Below are 16,477 nucleotides of genomic sequence, written 5' to 3'. Positions count from 1 at the left end.
ACCACCAGAGAATACTGCTTTCCAGATTCAGCAGATGTGAGACAAATAACATCCTGCTCACTTAGAAAGTCAAGTTGGGGGATACTTGCTAAACGCCTGAGATTTTTCTTGACAACTCTTCTTGCTCTTGTTTTTCCTAAGTGGCTATTCCTGGGCTATTTGTCAAACAGACTTTATCTCCTGTAATATCATCTTTTTCTGTTTGGTGTGGTTTTTGAATTCCAGGCAGACCAGGCCCAGTATAATAGTCTTGGACAGACATTCTTCCTGTCTGGGGTATTTTCTTCCTGTCTGGGGTATTTTAGTTACTGCCCTAAAGTTTGCAAAATGTTCTTTTTGCTGAAAAGATACTCTTGAAAATCAATAAACTTCAGAGAATGGAAAAAACTGATCAGTGACTTTTCAAGATATGGGGCATTTCATTGGGAGAGTAAACATAATAACTCAATCCGAAATAAAATGGATCCAGAGAGCGTACCCTCAGCATTTACATATAGCCTCCTGTCTAGAGATTGTCCTTGTGAACCCAAAAGAAAATTGAACGATATATCAGCTGTGAAAATAAACGTCGCATCACAAAGCGGAAATTAGGCAGTGGACCTAAAATAATGTTTAACTAACTTTACATTGCCTTGTGTCCCCATTTTGCTATATTTCTGGGGAATGTGTATTTGTGGGGACAATAAGTGGAGCTATTTGCTATTCAGAAATGTCTGCCTGCATTTGTTTGGCTGAAGAAATGAGATGGAAGGCAGTGGGGAAACACTGATGGGAAAGGTTGTTGGTAAATATGAGCAGGGCTAATAAGCATTAAATGCAATCTTGATATGCTTAATTATTTTTTAAAATATGGCAAGAAGTGAAATTTTAGAAAATCTGTGATTAGCGTATCCTGTATTTCCTGAAGCATCCGGTAGACCAGTTTCCATTTTGTCAATGTATGGTAAACACTGTAGCTACTCTCCTAATTCCTAAATATTGCATTTTTATTTTTACCCCAAGGCATGTTATTTCCCATGTGATTTCTTCATCCATTGGAGGTGTTCCAGATAAGAATTTTGCCACTCCTTTTTTTTTTTTTTTTTTTTTTTGCATGACCTACACGAAAAGAATGCCTTTAAAAAGCCAAACCCACCTTCACTGGCCTTTGGTTGTGCTGTTTCCTCTTCTTGGAATGTTCTCCCCGAGTATCTGCCTCTCCAGGTCAACGTCATCAGCTCCCCATAAGCCTAATCTTTCCCAGTTTAGTGAACTCCTATCCATCCTTCAAAAACCCAGTTCAAATACCTCTTTCCCCAGCCTTCTCAGGAAGAATTTATTATTCTCTCCAGTATCCTACCATAGGATAATTATTTATGTTGCCTGTTTATTCTTGTAGATGAGATCCTTGAGTGCAGGAAGGTTTTGCTCCCCTGATCTATTTTGACTTTGTTATCCAAGGACTAGTATAGTGCCAGGTTAAAAGTAGGCAATCAGCATGTAAGTATTGAATAAATGAGTGAATAATGAGTGGGTGAATGGGTGGATGAACTAGGAAATAGTTCCCCTCTCTGACATCCTTCCCGCACCACTTTGTAATGCCATTTCTGAGATATACCAAGTATCCATATATGTGTGATGTGGTTTCTGATCTTTCCACTGTGTACCACTGGTCTGTTTGTCCATCCTGCATGGTGTTTTACTTTTTTTTTAACTATATAAGTCTTGATACATAGTCGGATGTGTTTTCTTATGTTCTTCTACTTACTCAAAATTATCGTCGCTATTTCTTTCTGCTCTATTCTTCCATATAGATTGTAGGGCCATCTTGTCAGGTTTTGTGAAAAGCAGCATGGAGACTTTGCTTGAAATTGCATTGAATTTAAAGGTTCATTTGGAGGATAATTGATATATTTACAGTATCGAACGTTGCCATACATGAATACAGAATATCTCCTTACTTATGAATATAGAATATCTCCTTACTTAATTTAATTATTTTATAATTAGATTATTGCTGATGCTATGAAGTCTTTAATTTTTATGATTTAACAAAATGAGTTATTGCTGATGTATAACGATGCTACTGATTTCTTCTTATTGCTCTTATATTAAGTAAACTTGATGGGCTTGTTCTTTCTTCCAACCATAGATGATGTATTTCTTTGTCTTGTTTTATTATGCTGGCTAAAACTCTGAAGGATAATGCCCAAGAGAAGCACTTATAGCAGGCAGCCTTTTCTTTCTGCTGACTCTAAAGGAAATTATTCTAATATTTTATCTTTAAATGTGATGTTTATTATATGTGTATCATAGATATCTTTAATCAACCATTTTTAGGAGAGTTCCCTCTATTTCTAGTATGCTAATAGCTATTACTATGAACAGGTGTTGAATTTTATTAACTGTTGGTATTCTAATTTTTTAAATGATTATGTGGTTTCTCTCGTTTTATTATTGTTATGAATTCTAGTAATACGTCAACTACCTTAAATCCCGGAAATAAACCCTCCTCGGTCATGACATTTAAATATAATGCTACACTCAGTAGGATTTTTATATTTATGTTCATAATTGAAATTGAGGTATAATTTTACTTTTATGTACCATTCTTGTATGGTTTTTGAATCAAGATTACATTACCTTCATTAAGTGAATTGTGGAGCTTTTCTTTTTTTTCCTCTCTGCTCTGCAGTAGTCTGTATTGGCTAGCGATTGTTCTTTAAAAATTCGATTAAACCTAATAAGATCATTTGGGATCAATGACTATTTGAGGGTAGATGTTTTACTGCAGATTTAATTATTTAATGGGTATAATTGAATTTAGGTTTTCTATATTATTTTGAGTCATTTTGATAATTTATATTCTTTAAGAAAATCATCCATTTCATATAACTTTTAATTTTGTGGGTAGAAAGTTAGCATTCTCGAGGTTTTTGTTTTATATCATTACTGCATCTGCATTCATGTCCTCTCTTTTATTGTTTGTGCCTTTTTTCTTGATCAATTGCCCAAGGTTTGCCTATCTTATAAATCTTTTTAAAAATCACCTGTTAGTTTTTTTAATCCTTTTTCTTTTATTTTTCTATTTTATTATATTCTACAATAATCTTTTTTGTTTCTTTGTTTTACCGTTTGAATCTTCCATATCCTTTTTTTCATCCTGTTTTTCAGTCCTCTGAAATTAGTCATCTTGTTATTGTTTCATAAACAGGCTTGATTAGATTGGCCTGTGTTTCCCAGTTTTCTTGCTCACCCTGGCTTCTTGAATCCTGTCCTTTCCCACTAGGTTCAATGTGCTTCTTACAGAACTATATTATCCCTAAGTGTATCTTTGAGTGAGGACCTGTGAGTGGAAACTCTTGGCATTTGTCTGAAAATATCTTTATTTCACCCTTGCTTTTGAATGGTAATTAGCTGTGTATAGAAGTTAGGTTGGCAGTAATTTTCTCTGAGCACTTTGATGAAATCTGTAATCTACCTGTCTCTTTTTTGCTGAGGAGAAGTCTGTTTTCATCCTAATTGCTGTCCTTTCGCAGGTAACCTGTTTTTTCAGGATTTTGCTTGTCTCTTTGGTATTCTGCACTTTCACTCTAATCTGTGTAGGTCTAAATTATTTTTTATTCATCAGGTTTGAGGCTCATTTAGCTTTTCTTAACCTGAGGGTTTTGTGTCTTTTAGCAATTCTGGAAAGATCTCAACTGTTTCTCTTTTTGAATATCGCTTCCATATATGCCCTTAACCCCATCATCTCTCAGCTTTTCAGGATCATCACTCCTTTGCTTCTCTCTCTTCTGCATCTCCAGTCTCTTCTACCTATTGTATCAATCTCATTGACAAGTCAACATGCCCTAACGTCTCCCATCTTCTATTAAAAAAAAAAAAAAATCCTCCCAGGGCCCACCCCTTATTTCCCTGGAGCTATCTTTGTTGCTCTGCTGGACATCACCACCAAACTTTCTGACGAATTTGCCTACACATTTCTCTACTTCCGTGCCTCCCAGTTATCCTTCAGTTCCCTCGAGTATGACTTCTGCCCTCAACAATCCAGAGACTGCTCTTGCCAAGGTTGCCAGTGACTTCCATGTGTCTGAATCACAGTTCAACCCTCATTTAACTGGACCTCTTTCCAACATTCAACCTGGTTGGCCACTCCTTCCCTAAAACACGCTTCACCTCTTGACTTCTGAAACACTTTACTTTCTTGGTTCTCTCCAAATGTTGGAGCACCATGGGCTTGGAATTGAGCTCTATTTTCCTCATTTTCTATTCTCTATTGCTAATAGGTTTTTTTATTCCATTCACACGATTGTAAATACCATTTACTTGTCACGGATGGCCAAATGTATGCCTCCAGTTCCACTCCTCCTCTGAGTTATTGAATTGTGTGTGAATTCCTGCTTGACCATAAAACTTGGAATCTCAGCAGCATTTTAACTTAAACTGCTCAAAGCTGAATTCTTGAATTTCTCCCAAAAGAATGTCTTCCATATCTCAGCAAGTGGCGTCACTATCCACCCGGTTTCTAAAGCTAGAATCTAGGAGTCGCTGTTGATTCCTCTCTCCTTCAAATACCCACATTTATTCTACTGTCAGGTCCTTTAAATTCAATCTTCAAAAGAGAACTCAAATCCATTCACTTTATATCTCTTCCTCCAACATCCTGGTCATGGCCTCTATCATTTCCCAACTAGAAACCACTACCCAGTTCCTGAATCTTTTCTGCTATTAACACTCTCGCTTCCATTTTCAACACGGCGGTCAGAACATCTTTTTTAAAAAATCATCTTCCTACTTGAAGTCCTTCAAGAACTTCCTATTGGACCTAGATTACAACCAAATCCACACTCATTAATAAAGCCTTCAAGGCCCTGTCCTACCTTCAACCTCATCCCAATTTCTCTCCCCCTCACTCTGGTGTTCTGGCCACCCTGGCCTTCTAGTCCCTCAGTCACACCAAGCTCTTTTGCTCCTGCAGGACCTCCGTAGATTCCTTCTGCCTGAAATGCACGCCTCAATGCCCCCACCAGACTGGCTCCTTCTCTTCCTTCAAGCAGCTTGAGGTCACCTTTCAAAAGATGACTTCTTGACCCTCATGGATAACACAGGGGCCTTTCTTAAATCTCTCTAGTAACAGCCTCATTTTTTTCTTTTTTTTTTTTTTTCGGTATGCGGGCCTCTCACTGTTGTGGCCTCTCCCGTTGCGGAGCACAGGCTCCGGACACGCAGGCTTCGGACGCGCAGGCTCAGCGGCCATGTCTCACGGGCCCAGCCGCTCCGCGGCATGTGGGATCTTCCCGGACTGCGGCACGAACCCGCGTCCCCTGCATCGGCAGGCGGACTCTCAACCACTGCGCCACCAGGGAAGCCCTCATTTATTCTTTTATAGCCCTTTCCGCACCTTTTCTCTTTTTTTTTTTTGAGATATATTATTTTATCGACCTTGCAGTTTCAACGGTATATTAGCAATCAACTTTGTTGCCATGATTAACCAGCAGTCCCTTTAGAACACTTCTAGTAAAATATTAAGAAACCTTTGATTGCTGAATTTGTAAAATGTTCAGCTTTCAGTAGGACACTTTACTGAGGAATTCTTTTAGTACCACATTTAATATGAATGGGCCTTTCAATGAATCATGGCATTTTGGCTCTGGGAGAATTCAAATGCTCCCTCGGATGGATTCTCTGCATTCCAGCAAGGGGTGCTTTGTCATATCTTAGTGTCATTTCCTTGCAGCACGATTCTCCATTTTAGTAAAAATAATTCTGAGAGGTTTTTCCCCCCCCCCCCGATCATTTTTCAAAGGAGAAATTGTATAAGGGGGGCAGTTTGCATGTGACAAACTGAAATACCAAAAGACTATTATAACTTAGTTTTATTGCATAGAAACCGTGGTCAGAAGTTGCTCTTTTTGATGGGTTGATTGACTACTTTCTCTGCCTTGACAAATCTGTGAGTGCCATTAGGAGGGAACCAAGCTTGTTTCATTTGTCACTTTATGTATACCCAATTACTAGTATATATAAATAAATAAAGATCTCAAAGTGATGCCATTTTTTCTTAAGTAGAGCTCTGATGAACATCTTCCCAAATTGTGACCGTAGTTGTCATCCTGACTATACAGGCCTGTACAGGCCTCCCAGTCTCTTAAAAAAATAATATTGTCTGCATGTCTTTTATTTGTTAATGGAGGTTTAAAACTTTGAAGGTCCTTATAGGAGCCACACAGTCTCATAATATTTTAATTTTGTAAAAATTCAAGACCTCTTCACATAGATTGATATGCCCCCAAATAGACTGCCTGTGATGGTTTCTGGCTTACTTCAACCACATTTGCTTTCAAGGATTCCCCTAGCTCTGCTTCTTGCAGCTCATTGGTGCCCGGGAACATGTATTTTTGTTTTGTTTTATTTTTGTTTTAAATCATGACTTAATACATGGTCCTGTCACAGGTGGACCTGTACCTGAATAATGAGAGATAAGACCATCCTTACTTCATGATGTTCAAAATATTTAACAACTGACTTGGCCACCAACCAAGGAGGCTGGCACCTTGGCCAATCAGAAGGGACTTTCAACCTACACACACCCAGAGGTCACACCGGGGCCTACTGAATGCAGACACCTCTCTGGGGAAGGCAATTCTATAGACCCTATTGGTAGCCTTCATTTTCAGCCAACTCCCTCACTTTTTTTTTTACGGTGTGCGGGCCTCTCACTGTTGTGGCCTCTCCCGTTGCGGAGCACAGGCTCCGGACACGCAGGCTCAGCGGCCATGGCTCACGGGCCTAGCCGCTCCGCGGCATGTGGGATCTTCCCGGACCGGGGCACGAACCCTTGTCCCCTGCATCGGCAGGCGGACTCTCAACCACTGCGCCACCAGGGAAGCCTGAACTCCCTCACTTTTTAAATGCCTCTTCTGAAAGTGGCTTAAAGCCTTGGAACCTTCTAATTTTCCCATAGTCATGTCTTATTTATACCTACCTGGATATTCTATAGATAGGGCAGCTTTGGTCAAAAGGCCACAGTAACTAAGGTCTGCCTTCCAGAACTTGCTGAGCTCAATGCAGGTTATAGCAACCAGCTCAGGCTCTCTTGGGTTTTTCCATACAGTGCCTTGTTTGGGGTAGGGAGAGTCTCATTCCTTAGCTGATGGCATGGCCCTGTCCTCTTACTGTTTCTCCACATTCCTTTCTGGCTCTGGTGTGGGGCATGGAGGCTCAGTGGAGGATTTTCAAAAATCAAAGCACATCTCTGTTTTTTCCAGGTCTGTTCACAACTCATCCCCACTGGAAAGACAACGCCCAGCGAGGGATGCTCACTCCCACTCAGGCCTTTGTTCCTTGGCGTCTGTTTGTTTCATGTCCAAGGCCACCTGCCTCCAGGTGACTGACTTCTCTAACGCTTTTCTTCGTCTTGGCTCACAGGTCCACACGTTCCGAGGCCCGCACTGGTGTGAATACTGTGCCAACTTCATGTGGGGGCTTATCGCCCAAGGAGTCCGATGCTCAGGTAGGCACGGAGCTTTCCTTCCCCTTTTCCATTTACATCAAGCGCCGCAATGATGAGCTGGAGGGCATCTCTCCAGAGCGGGGAAGTAGGCCCAGATTAGCTCAGAAGTCTAGCTTTCTGGAAGATTCAAGGCATCTCTGTGCTTAATGGAGAAACTCCTCTAGGTGTTTGCTAGAATGAAAAGGATTATCTCTGTTTATACAAGAAAAGAAAAAAATCCAGGGGAGTATATTTTCTTAGGCACCTACCTGCCATCCAAACTAGGTAGCTGTCCTTAAAAGAAAAAACTAAATCAATTCCAATGGAATTGCATAGATAGAAAAGTTACATTGGTTTCCCATCTTCTATTTATCATGCCATTTAGCCTCACCAGTGAACCTTCGGGGAGATGCAGTTATTCTCCCCATTAAATGGATGAAGAAACTGAGCCTTAATGATCATCATTAATTTCCCCTGGCCACATAGTAGGTGGTGGAACATTGATTTGGCTCCAGAGCCCATCATGCCCAGTATCTTTCTGCCATCAGATTAGCAGTGAAAATACACACCTTGATTTGATATCACATATTTTCAAAGTGCTTTGAAACCCTAGGTGCTTTTCCACCTAGAACTAGACACACACACCCATTGCTAAGAGCACACAGCACACCTTATTAAGATACATCTAACAAAACAGCAAAGAATTGCCAAATTAATGTGTAACCAGGCTTCCTACTTCATCATGCCATGCTTTTTCTGGCGAACAGTTCCGGCCGGAAGCAAGGATAGCCTCCTGTGATACATTGACTGGGTTTCCACTGACAGCATGACTGATTTCTTTCTTGCTAGGGTATGATTTTAAAAAATAATTCTTATGAAGCTTTTAAAATAAGCTAATGACACTACATTAAGATGATCTGTTTCCCACAAATGAACTTATTTACAGAAAGAAACAGACTCACAGACACAGAAAACAAACTTACGTTTACCAAAGGGGAAAGGTGGCGGGGGAGATAAATTAGGAATTTGGGAGCAACGTATACACACTACTATATGTAAAATAGATAAACAAGAAGGACCTACTGTATAGCACAGAGAACTCTACTCAATATTTTGTAATAACCTATATGGGAAAAGAATCTGAAAAAGATAGATACATAACTGATCACTTTGCTGTATACCTGAAACTAACACAACACTGTAAATCAACTATACTTCAATAAAAATTAAAATAATAAAAATTAAAAATGATGATCTATTTCCCCATACTGCCCATTTTGGTTCACAGGATCATGGGACCTTAAATCCTTTCTCTGCCTGGAAAGGGCTATTTCAGCTTCTACTATATAGATACAGCAATCACCTATGGTGATACCTGGACAGGTCCAAGCGTGCTCATGTATGTCAATTCCTCTACCTGCCCCCATCCCAGATCCATGAGGCAAGCAGTAAATGTAGGTTTGGAGGCAGACTCTCCAGAAATGATCTAGATACCCTGATTACCACAAAAGTTACAAAGTATCTCACAGTTCAACCACTGAGAAAAGTGGTGGAATATCTGAATTACTCAGTGGTCATTAGTTCAACCTGTTCAGATTATACCTATCAAAAATATCCCTAATTGCTTCTATTATCCAATTTCAGCAGGAAACTGGTCCAAAGTCAATATTATGAGAACAAAACTCTGGGATTCAGATTAGCTGTGAACAGCAACTTGCTCTGGGATAAGAGAGTTTGGGTTTTTTGGGTTTTTTTTTCTGTGTTTGTTTTTTTTTTAAATAAAACATAATTCTAAGGCTATGTTACTATTCTCCAATGGCCACTGTTTAACCTCATACTTCCTCTGAGCAGCAGAAGAACTGAAAACTGATCATTAAATGTTTGGAATATCCATCATTACCTCTCAACTCTCCATATTTTACATAATTTAAATATTTTTAAAATTAACTAGACTTTATTTATAGCATATAGAATTGTATTCGTTTGCAAAAACTGAATATTTTTATACTTGTTAGAAAACATCTTCATTTTAATGACATATCAGTATTTAACTCTACATAAAAACACTGTCATTTCAGACCTTAAAATGAAGTTTATAAAGAAATTAAAAATAGAATTATCCTATAATCCAGCAAGTCCACTTCTGGGTATATACCCAAAAGAACTGAAAGGAACAGACCTTTGTACACCCACGTTGATAGCAACATTGTTCACAACAGCCAAAAGGTAGAAACAACCCAAGTATCCATCAGTGGATGAATGGATAAACAAAATGTGGTATATACATAAAATGGAATATTATTCAGCCTTTAAATGGAATGTTCTTCAGGAAATTCTGTCATGGGCTACAATATGAAGGAACCTTAAGGACATTATGCTAAGTGAAATAAGCCCGTCACAAAAGGACAGATACTGTGTGATTCCACTTCTATGAGGCATCTAACGTAGTCACATTCGTAGACGCAGAGGCAGAATGTGGTTGCCAGGGGCCGAGGGGAAGAGGGTCCAGGGAGTTACTGTTTTATGGGTACAAGTTTCAGCTTTGAAAGATGCAGAAAGCTTTGGAGATGGGTGGTGGTGGCTGCACACAGTGGGAAGGTACCTAACGCCCCTAAACTATACACTTAAAATGGCTAAAATGGTGAATTTTACGTATATTTTACCACATTTCTAAAAAATTGTTTTAAATGAAGTTTGTAAGAATTCAGTGAGTAAAAATGACGAATGAAATAACTTAAGCATAGCTGGGCAGGTATCCTTATATTTTCTATCACCGTATGTGCTGTTTCTTCTATTTAACGCTCACGTAGTGTTCCCACACTTCAGACTTCACATATAGTAATTTATTTGATCCTCATGATAACCCTAGGAGTAGGTGCTATTATATCCAAACAAGAAAACCAGCCTATTCTATTTAGTTCAGTTCACCAACATCTGTATTCACTAACTAGATCTATCAAATGTTACTGAAGTTTACCTGAGCTTTGCTGAACTTCTCATGTTGATAAAGCTAAGATAATTAGAACTGGTTTTGTCTTTGGAGGGGGATAGACAGAACTCAGCCAGTAAACATGACATGAAAACCATGTAATGACAAAAATCGTTTTCTGATGATTTTACAAAAGTTTAGATCCTCTCAAATCCCTGGTGTAGTTAAGTGCTTTTATTTAAAGCAACTGATTACAATATTCATTATCGTGTGTGTATAATATGTATATAAAATATAAAAATGATATTATTCTTTACACCTATAAAAACAATCAGTATTAGAAGGTACTTTGAATAGATACCAAATCAACTTTGAACATCTTCAGCATTAAATTTTTATTTTCCAGAACGTAGACTGTGCCTTGTTATTGATAGAGAGATTCCATCAGTGGATGACAACTGCTAATAAGGCTTTTAATGGGCACATTGAACTTAAAAGCACCTTTTCAGCTTTGGATTTGATATGAGCTTTAGAAATAATTAGTCTTATCCTCACATTACATGGCATTGTTCTAAATTGTAAACTCTCGGGTACTCCCACCGGTGGCCAGTTAGACAGTATTTCCACTCAACAGGTGTCAAAATAAGGCAGGTAGAAAGGAGAACGGCCTACTGAAACTGCCCAGCAAGGAGGACAGGGGTGGAAAGTATGGGCAGCTCTCCAGGAATGTGAAAGAGGATGCCAATGGTCATGGGTCTCTCAGACCAAAGATTAGAGATTCCTACAGAGACAGTCATCATGTCTTCCGTAAAAGGAGTGTCACGAACTTAAGGGAAACAACCTCGCAAAAGTCCTAGGTGCCCTTTATGAGACACAATTTGCTCTGGGAATCCAAACCCAAAAGCCCTCATATGGACTCAAAGTTTCCAGTTCCAAAAGGGAAAAAAAACATACAAACAACCTGGCTAATTACCAAAACTATCTCCATGAGATGTTCTATTCTTATGGTCCAGCCACAGAGAAGGCTTACTGAGAAAAATGGAATTATATAAGTTTCATGAGTAAAGATAGATTTCATACTCATCTGTGGACAGCATCACCTCTAAGTGGGATGGATGTTTCAGAGAGATATAGCAAACTCCGGGTGTTTTCATTTTTATTTTTGGTAACATATAATTTGTGTTGAGCTTTGACAAAAGGGCCAGGCAAGCGTAATGTGGCTTCTTTGTTTACAGACTGTGGATTGAACGTACACAAACAGTGTTCCAAGCATGTTCCCAATGACTGCCAACCTGATCTCAAGAGGATCAAGAAGGTGTACTGTTGTGACCTGACAACACTCGTGAAGGCCCACAACATGCAGAGACCCATGGTGGTAGACATATGCATTCGGGAAATTGAAGCAAGAGGTTTGGAAAAAAAACACCTGCTTATTATAGTGATTTTATTTTTACTGTTGTCAAGGAGACTTTCTTATAATTGTTAAATTGACTCTCCAGTACTGATCTTGGGGAAATGGTCTGCACATGCTAAATCCAACCAACGACAGCAATTTCTGTGTCATACATAAATCATGCATGTATGCATTTAACACACACTTGCTAAGCATTTAGTATGTGCTACACACTGGGGATATAAAAGTCAGAGTTCACACCTTCAGGAAATTCATAGCATAATATGCAGAATCAGGGGTTGGGGGCAAATAAATAAATGCTGTGAGTACATATATTCAAAACACTATTTAAAAAAACCACGGAGTCACAGAGGAAAACATTTTAATCTTATCTGAGGAGAGTTCAGAAAGGGTTTATGGCAGAGGTGAGGTTTGAATCGAGTCTTTGAAAGTGCTTCTATTAAATAAGTAAAGAAATTTTTGGTCAACACATATATTTTCTACCATATAGAAATTCACTCCTAGTATTGGTTCTGTTTATTTCAAAGAGGAGAGTAAAAAAATTGAAAAGATCTATTCATTGAAAATTGAGAAGGCAAGGAAGATAGAAACATTTCAAAGAAGAGATTCTTTATATTATGCTTGAGTCATCTTTCCTTTATTTGTGTTTCGGCCACTTTTCAGTATCAAAGTGCTCAGTGATATGGTGGATAGAGTCTGGTTAGGGAGAACTGGACTGTTGGATGTAATCTGGGTAATTGGAAAGGCTTTTACCATTGTTGCCATGTATTCACCCTGCTATAGTTGGTATCCATCATTGTGTCCAAGTTGGCTTAATATATTCTACAGGTATTTATGCATTCGCCAACCATCCCATTCTTTCCAAAACAAAGCAAAGGAGGATATTGTAACTCGTTATCCCAAAGCTTTTAGAGATAAGAAGTTATTCCCTCTTCCATACAGGATGAAAACGATAGCTATTCTGTTCCCTTAAGACTTGCTCATTTCATCTCAAATTGTAAGAAATGCCTCCTGCCTTTTGACTGCTGTGTCTGTCAGAGCTGAATGGGAGCTTTGGAATCTGGTGAAGGTGTCGATGCAGGGGCTGAGCTGAGTACGAGTTGAGGGGGGTGCCCTGACTCTGGATGAGTGGCTGGGAAGAGCAGCCCTGGGTCCTGCTGTTTAGAGGACTCCGCGACCCCAAAGGGTCAGATCGTCAGCCTCTCCAGAGCCTGCAATCAGTACCTGTGCTTCTCTGAAGAAGCTGGGATCATCCCATAGGGATCCTCATCAGAGACTCCTAATAATTTGGGCAAAGTCACTACCACATCTGGTGTCTAATGTGTCCACGGGGAACACAGCACTAAGCATGTCTAGTACAAGAGCTAGAATAGCACAAGTGAGGAATTTATACGGAAGTCACAGCAAAGGGACTGGAGCTACAGGCATTAGGGGCCTGTGCATGTGAGCAGAACCAGAGGATGGGCTGGAAGAAATTCACGTGATGCTGCCATTCCCAGCTTCATTGCCACCACTGCCAACATCTTACCCTGTCTTCCACCCATAGCAAACTTCTTATTGTTCTCCAAATGCTTCTACCACCACTTGTTTCTGCATGATATGGCAGAGTGAAAAGATCATGAACTTGAAGTTAGATTCCCAACCCCTTCTCATATTAGCTATAGTATGACCTTGGGCAAGTCACTTACTCCATTTGAATATCTGTTTTCTCATCTTTAAAGTAACAGAATCAGTTGTACCTCCTAAGGTAGTTATGAGGGTTAAAATGAGTTGATCCATATAAATGACCTAGTACAGGGCCCAACATAATAGGACTCAACTGTGTTATTTCTTTTGGTTTTTTCTTGGAATGACCAACTCCCCTAACTCCACCTCCAAATCTGTGTGTCTAACCAATGTACTTAACCCATAGCTTTCAATGCTGTCACAGAGACTCCAAATAATAGTGTCTTCAAAAAGCTAGAAATCTCTCTCTCTGGCAGCAGCCCAGGGCTCATGGAGCAGCTGCCCAGGAACAGGCACCCAGGCCCTGCAGGCTGTTGCTGTGTCATCCTTGAGTGCTGTCCTCACCTGCATGGTCCCAGATGGTTATCACCATCTCACCTGCATTCCAGCCAACAGCAAGAGGGCATACCCTTTCTCTTCAAGTTCATGACCCAGGCACTATACACATCACTTCTGCTCTCTCCACACTGGCCAGGAGTTAATGGCCTCTGCGGTGGATGTTGTTCTAAAAACCAAGGGTTTTATCACAACAGAGGAAGTGGAGAACTAGTATTGGACGGGGAGCTGGCAGCCTCTGCTAACTCTGGCAAACTCCAGCCTGTCCTTCATGATGTCCTTTAAAGATAGCTCCTGAGTAAGACCCTCCCCAGGGCCTATTCTGTCAAAAGGCAGTGTTAGTGTCCACTGCACTGTACTCCCCTGTGCCACTGTGTCCTTGCCTCTGTTGCCGTGCAGGTTACAACTGGACTGGAGCATGCTTACATGCACCACCAACTAGAACAGGATGACACCGGGCCCCATCTTGTGGGCCCATTCAGTAGATCGGTAGTGGCATCCTAGACAACTGTCCTGAGACGGATTCTGAAACTGAGTGGGGCTCAGTGGGAGAAAATGCTGAGGTCAATTAAGAATGTCTCCTCTGGTCACAGGAGAGAGGAGGGGTAGGATTTATGCCATGCATTTGTTGTCTCTGATGCAGACCCCATGTCAGCCCTTACATATGGCAGATAGTACATGTGAAAAACAGAAATGCATGTCAGTTATCAGGAGTTTGATAGAGTATACTGCAGCAGCAGTAGAAGCTATTTATTTGCTTATTTATTATTGCTGTAGCTATAGTTTGATAGCAGCTAGTTTTTGACGTAAAAGGTCTGAAATCTTGTCCTCTATCCCTTCAGATACTTTGGAAATATCTTAACAAATCAATGAGATCTAGGAGCAGAACCCACATCTTTTTTCTTAGACTAAATATACAGTGATCAAGTTTCCAGAATCATTCAATAGAATTTTATTTTCCTGCATCTGTTTGTATGATCATTTATTTGAAGGTATACCAATCAAATCAATCATGTGTAGTTAAACATTTAACATATTGTCATGTTTATGATGAAACATATAAGGCTATAAAATCTGGATAGTTCCAGTAAAATCAGGATAATATGTACCACACACATGCATACTTGTACTGTGTACCTAGTACACTGCTACATGCAGTATGGCATATGGATTGAGATGATGCTGTGAGGAAAATAGTTTGCTGCAGTGAAATCACATCCAGCTGTCAGATGAACAAAGGAAGCAGGAGACCATGGTTGATGAGAATCTTGACCATGGGTTCACTTTGCAAAGCCAGGCAGGAGGAATACCAGATTGCTGAGGTCTCCACTGCCACACAAGCAAATGAAGACAGACTTGCACAGAAACCAAGACGGACAAGTTCAAGTTCTGACGTGACAGTATGTAATACATAAGAGCACTGACTGTGTTTGCTCATTTCCTGATAGCGCGCAGTGTAGACAGGAAATCAGATTCTCTTTTAGATGCTTTAGGAAGCTAAAGTTAAAATCTGTCTGTCCCTTTTTTTAACAGGATTAAAGTCAGAAGGGCTTTATAGAGTGTCCGGGTTTACTGAACACATCGAAGATGTCAAAATGGCATTTGACAGAGGTAGGCTTGCACGTTCTTGAGTGCCAAATGACTTATCCTTAGCATCCTCTCTTTTGGAACCAGATTTTACTCATAACGGAAATGGGTTTTTAGAGCTACTGAGAGCTGTCCTTTAGGAAGCCAAGGAGTAACGGTTTACAAATATCATAGTTCTCTGCTTCTCTGGGGAAAGTGTTTCTTTAAAAGTCGTGGACAGTTGACCATATGGGGAAGTGAGTTTAAAATACTACTTGAAAATGATCAGACAGCATTCGGTGCCATTAAGGTTCTTGACTTGGTTGCCCGACATTTATGGTCAGTTCACATGGCACCAGGGCACCTTCTGCATCCTCCATCTCAGATCCCTTTGATTTCTTCTCCCAGAGCTCCAAAGAAGAGAGCATAGGGATGGGGTACCCCTGGCAGTGAAGCAGGGGAAGTTTAGGAGGTAACTCCTTTGGTTCTTTGTGACTGTGCCACACGTCCTCTAGGCCATATGCTTTCTTAGGTCAGATATCATGAGCCAACTTGGGAACTTATTAAAAATACATATCACCAGGGCCCACCCTGGGGACTCATTCAGGAAGCTGAGTGAGCCCAAGAATCTGTGTATCTGTTGAATGATCCAAATATTTCTGGTACAGCCAATCAGAGATGGAACGTGTAGCCCACTAGCTAGGACCTGCACTCTGCAGAGTGGTAGACAAGGTCTCTGATGATCTAGCTGCCCTATCTGTCCAGCTCATAGCAGTTCCTCCTGTCTGTACTCTGTACCCCAGCAATACTGAAATACACCCTACCTCTTTTCACGAACAAGCACCTGGGCTCACGTTGCTCTGTCCATCTAGAATGTGTTCACATCTCTGCCTGGCAAGCACTTACCTATTCATCAGGTGTCAGCTCAAGTCTTTCCTCTGTCATGACTCCTCCCCAACCTCCCCAAGCTGACCTAAGAATTCCATTTCCTTTTCCTCTGCCCGCCCCCTTGTTTCCACATGTCTCCAGCACAGCA

At 40.3% G+C, this 16,477-nt stretch overlaps 1 protein-coding gene across 2 annotated transcripts in view; it reads left to right on the top strand.

Annotated features, from left to right (window-relative positions):
• Positions 1-16,477, top strand: part of CHN2 (chimerin 2) — a 332,632-nt gene that overhangs the window by 300,884 nt on the left and 15,271 nt on the right. For both annotated transcript variants that reach the window (XM_030857429.2, XM_030857427.2), the window contains 3 exons: positions 7,408-7,492; positions 11,636-11,809; positions 15,409-15,486. In XM_030857429.2, coding sequence (XP_030713289.1) covers positions 7,408-7,492; positions 11,636-11,809; positions 15,409-15,486 — 337 coding nt within the window. The remainder of the gene's footprint in view (positions 1-7,407; positions 7,493-11,635; positions 11,810-15,408; positions 15,487-16,477) is intronic.

This window comes from Globicephala melas, chromosome 9 (assembly GCF_963455315.2).
Source record: "Globicephala melas chromosome 9, mGloMel1.2, whole genome shotgun sequence".
NCBI classification, from domain to species: domain Eukaryota; kingdom Metazoa; phylum Chordata; class Mammalia; order Artiodactyla; family Delphinidae; genus Globicephala; species Globicephala melas.
Note: the sequence above shows the minus strand (reverse complement) of the source record. Positions and strands in the feature narration are given on the sequence as shown.